The 5,000-nt window shown below is 27.8% G+C and overlaps 1 protein-coding gene across 1 annotated transcript in view; it reads left to right on the top strand.

The window, feature by feature from the left end:
• LOC137640054 (glutamate receptor ionotropic, delta-2-like) overlaps positions 1 to 4,026 on the top strand; it is a 12,171-nt gene extending 8,145 nt beyond the window's left edge. Inside the window, exons 7-9 of the mRNA XM_068372462.1 lie at positions 626 to 792; positions 2,431 to 2,557; positions 3,937 to 4,026. Of these exons, the coding sequence (XP_068228563.1) occupies positions 626 to 792; positions 2,431 to 2,557; positions 3,937 to 4,026 (384 nt within the window). The remainder of the gene's footprint in view (positions 1 to 625; positions 793 to 2,430; positions 2,558 to 3,936) is intronic.
• The last annotated feature ends 974 nt before the right edge of the window (positions 4,027 to 5,000 follow it).

Here is a 5,000-nt window from a genome sequence, read left to right as displayed (position 1 = left end):
TGGAAAGATAGGCCATTTTACAAATAGGCCTAAATAGTAGAAAGATAGGCCATTTTACAAATATTTGGAGATTTCCTAAACATTGTTCTAAGAAAATAAATTCTGTAGTTGATCCTATAGGCCAAGAGAATATTTTGGAAAATGTTTGTGATTCGGAAGAATTCCGGTTATAGGATTAAGGTCTAGAGAAAATCTATACTAAAATTATTATTATTATTATTATTATTATTATTATTATTATTTCTTGCTAAGCTACAACCCTAGCTGTAAAAGCAGAATGCCATAATCCCAAGTGTTCCAACATGGAAAATAGCCCAATGAGGAAAGGAAATAGGGAAACTACAAGGAAAGTAATAAACAATTAACATAAAATATTTCAAGAACATTAAAAAAGATATTTCATATAAACTATAAAAACTTTAAAATAAAACTAGAGGAAGAGAAATAAGATAGAATAGTGTGCCCGGGTGTACCCTTAAGCAAGAGAGCTCTACCCCAAGACAATGAAAGCCCATCGTACAGAGACTATGGCACTATCTAAGACCATAGGACCTCTGACCTTTAGGATTAAGTAAAAGCTAATAAAAATCTAATGAAACTTACCTCTTATTTCTACATGCTACAGATTGTAGAAGACAAACTTATCATAATCAATGGAGAAGTGACATCAAGTTTTCACGGGGCAAAATTAGGCATAAGTCAATTCTACATGGCTCGTGACACCTTTGCTCCTCAGTATTATGGGGCGCCCGTATACCCTGGATCACCTTTCCTGCCTGTTTTTAACAAAATGTAAGATTATTTTTAATATAATTAAGCCTTATCTGTTAAATAAAAGAATGAAAATAAACTTAGAAATATAAGAATGATTTTTGCTCTTGTTCAATGCCATTATGAAAAGACGCCTCAGAAACCTGTGAACCACTATAAATATTTACTTCATTTATCTAAAGCTCAGGATTTAATGCTAATGGATAAATACGAGAGAGAGAGAGAGAGAGAGAGAGAGAGAGAGAGAGAGAGAGAGAGAGAGAGAGAGAGAGAGAGAGAGGGGGGGGGGGCAATAAGTTGCTGTATTTACTGTACATAAATATACCTAAAATAATCGAATGTTATTTTACTTTTAAATATTTATTAGGCTTTTTTTATCAATTTATGTAGATTGCGCAATAAATAACGACAATTATCATTTGGAAAACATAAAGTTACGAAATATAACATAACCTAACTAGAGCATAAAACCTTATCCTTGTTAATCATAAGAAATTCATGTTAAAATTTTCTATATTTTTATTATCATCATTATTATTATTATTATTATTATTATTAGCCAAGCTACAACCCTAGTAGGAAAAGCAAATTACTATAAGGGCAAGGCCACCAACAGGGAAAAATAGCCCAGTGAGGAAAGGAAATAAGGAAATAAATAAACGATGAGAAAAAATTAACCATAAATTATTCTAAAAACAATAACAACATTAAAACAGATATGGCATACATGAACTATAAAAATTTATGACAGCCTGTTCAACATAAAAACATTTGCTGCAAGTTTAAACTTTTGAAGTTCTACTGATTCGATATAATCATATAATAATATAACATCTTAACATAAAAACTGTGATATACTTAGCATCTTAGCATGCACTTTTGTCTAACAGTTTACAAATTTGATAAAGATGATCTCATTGATACCAATGCAGACCAAGTTGTGGAATGATCTTCCTAATCTAATCGTTGAATCAGTAGAACTTCAAAAGCTCAAACTTGCAGAAAATGTTTTTATGTTGAACAGGCAGACATAAGTCTTTTTATAGCTTATATATGAAACTGTTGTTTTAATGTTGTTACTGTTTTTAGAATATCTTATTTTAATTGTTCATTACGTCTCAAAACATTTATTTATATCCTTATTGCCTCTCCTCATTGGGATATTTTTCTCTGTTGGAGCCCTGGACTTATAGCATCCTTCTTGTCCAGCTAGGGTTGTAGCTTCGCTAATAAAAATATTAGTAATAATAATAATAATAATAATAATAATAATAATAATAATAATAATAATAATACAAGTAATGATAATAATAATAATAATAATAATAATAATAATAATAATAATAATAATAATAATAATAATAATTACATGGCAATTCTTGCTTAGGCAGAGAGACGGCGGATTTACATTGGCCACCTCATAGGTCGTGGGAGGAGTAAATAGTGAGGTTGCTAGAGTGGCGAATTCTCATTGGCTAAGCCGCTCGCCAAGAGCGGCTGCATTGCCATATAATAATAATAATAATAATAATAATAATAATAATAATAATAATAATAATAATAATAATAATAATAATAATAATAACAAAAATAATAATAATAATAATAATAATAATAATAATAATAATAATAATAATAATAATATATTCCAAATTACAGGATTTCTTACTTGACTGAAGGCGGTTTAATCACCAAGTGGTTAGAAAATGAATTTCGACAAGTGTCAACTCAAAAAAGTATCATTAACCAGAGTGGTCCAAGAGCCTTCACTGTTATACATCTACAGGTAAGTGTTCATTCATGAAGTAAATGAATTAAGATGGTAAAGAGCCATACAGTATGTACAGTAGCTAGAAGATTTAGATTACATAGAATTATTTCTAAAGTATATCAATAAGAATTACAAACCTATAAGCCATAACTTGAGTTTGAATATGTTGTTATTTATTATTATTATTATTATTATTATTATTATTATTATTATTATTATTATTATTACCTTCTAAGCTACAACCCTAGTTGGAAAAGCAGGATTCTATGAGCCCAGGAGCCCCAACAGGGAAAATAGCCCAGTGAGGAAAGGAAACCAGTAAAAATTACAAACCTGTAAGCCATAACTTGACTCTGAATATGGTATTATTACTATTATTATTATTATTATTATTATTATTATTATTATTATTATTATTATTATTATTACTTGCTAAGCTACAACCCTAGTTGGAAAAGCAGGATTCTATGAGCCCATGGGCCCCAACAGGGAAAATAGCCCAGTGAGGAAAGGAAAAAAGTAAAAATTACAAACTTGTAAGCCATAACTTGACTCTGAAAATGGTATTATTATTATTATTATTATTATTATTATTATTATTATTATTATTATTATTATTATTATTGTCACCTAGGCAATAACCCTAGTTGGAAGAGCATGATGCTATAAGCCCATGAACTCCAAAAGGGAAAATAGCCTAGTGAGACAAGGAAATAAAAAAAAAAAAAACAGAATAGTTGTACTCAGATAACCTCGTTTAATATTACCCTAATATAATGGCACCATTTACAATTATTTCCAAAGGTACATTTCCTCATTGCTCACCCTCTTCTTAGGGATAAATTTAAGAGGAGCTCTTATGGATATAAAATTGTAGAATATTATACTTTGATTGGCGAAATTTTAAACGTTAGAGAGGCTGTGCAGTGAGTGGTTGTGTTGTTTTTATCCAGTGAGTTTTGCCTTCTGGAGGCGTTGTGAAAGTTACACTGTTAAAAAAAGAAAATATATATATATATATATATATATATATATATATATATATATATATATATATATATATATATATACATATATATATACATCTATATATATATATATATATATATATATATATATATATACATGATTTTAATCGGATATTCTCCGTAAAAAATATACTATTCTCAGCCGTATTTCAGTCAAATACATGCGACTTTGTTATTATTTTTTACGGGTTAGTGGCTGTAATATACTGTAATTCCATTACGTCAATATATCCATTTTTAAAACATATATCCATTTTTTGCCGTTTTAATGGCAAATTTTTAACAGTTTATAGAGGCTATCTGAACAAGGAGCTAGGAGTGACCTTAGCCTCTGGAAGCATACTCTAATTCTTTTTCTATTTCCAGGCTGCTTTCTATGTTTTATCAATTGGATTCGTCATATCTTCAATTGCTTTCGCTATGGAAGTCATCTCTCTCTACTTGAAAGCTTCTTAAAATATTATATTATGTCCCAAGCAAAAGTAAACATAAGAGATCTGATTAAAAACTTATTATGATTGAAAATTGTTTGTTTTAGATTTGTCCTCTGATATCAAATGATATTGATATGCAAAAACTAAAATGTTTACTTTTGCATAGGTTAATATTACAAATATAACAATATATGATCAATAAAAAAAAAAGGATTTGTCTTTCATGGATTGTAAAGTTTTATTAGTGAATTTACTCATTTAGAGATGATAATAAATTACCTTATGCCAAACAGAACCAAACTCGTATATTGGTATGTTTATTCGTATTAGTTTATTTGAGTACATATTCCTGCAAATGTATGTGAATGTTTATTCATTAGAGATTGAGCATTTGTAATATAATGATTATTTGTTCTATACCTATGTATATCTCTCTGTCTCTCCTCTTCTTTTACGCCATTTAACTGTTAAACAACTGAACTTGCTAATGGAAGGATCAGAGTTAACATTCCATGGCAAAAAAAAAGACATGTACTGCACATACGTGATACACGCAGAATAATTTATACATTAGACAGTATATACAGACATTTATAGATACACGCACAAATATATATATATATATATATATATATATATATATATATTTATATCTGTATAAATAAAGAGAAAGATAAAGAATATATATATCCATACACACATATGTATACATATATATATATATACATATATATATATATATATATATATATATATAAATTTACTGTATATATATATGTGTGTGTGTATATATATACATATAAATGTGTACATATGAATATATATGTATATGTATATATAGATATAAATTCATATATATACATTTATATGCATATATATATATGTGTGTGTGTTCGTGTATATATATATATATATATATATATATATATATATATATATGTATCAACTTATAGCAAACGAGTTGAATAACCATACACTTAAGTAAGAAACGTAGAA

The sequence above is a fragment of the Palaemon carinicauda genome, chromosome 1 (genome assembly GCF_036898095.1).
Source record: "Palaemon carinicauda isolate YSFRI2023 chromosome 1, ASM3689809v2, whole genome shotgun sequence".
NCBI lineage: Eukaryota > Metazoa > Arthropoda > Malacostraca > Decapoda > Palaemonidae > Palaemon > Palaemon carinicauda.
The sequence above is the reverse complement of the archived record's forward strand: the minus strand, read 5'-3'. Positions and strand labels throughout refer to the sequence as shown.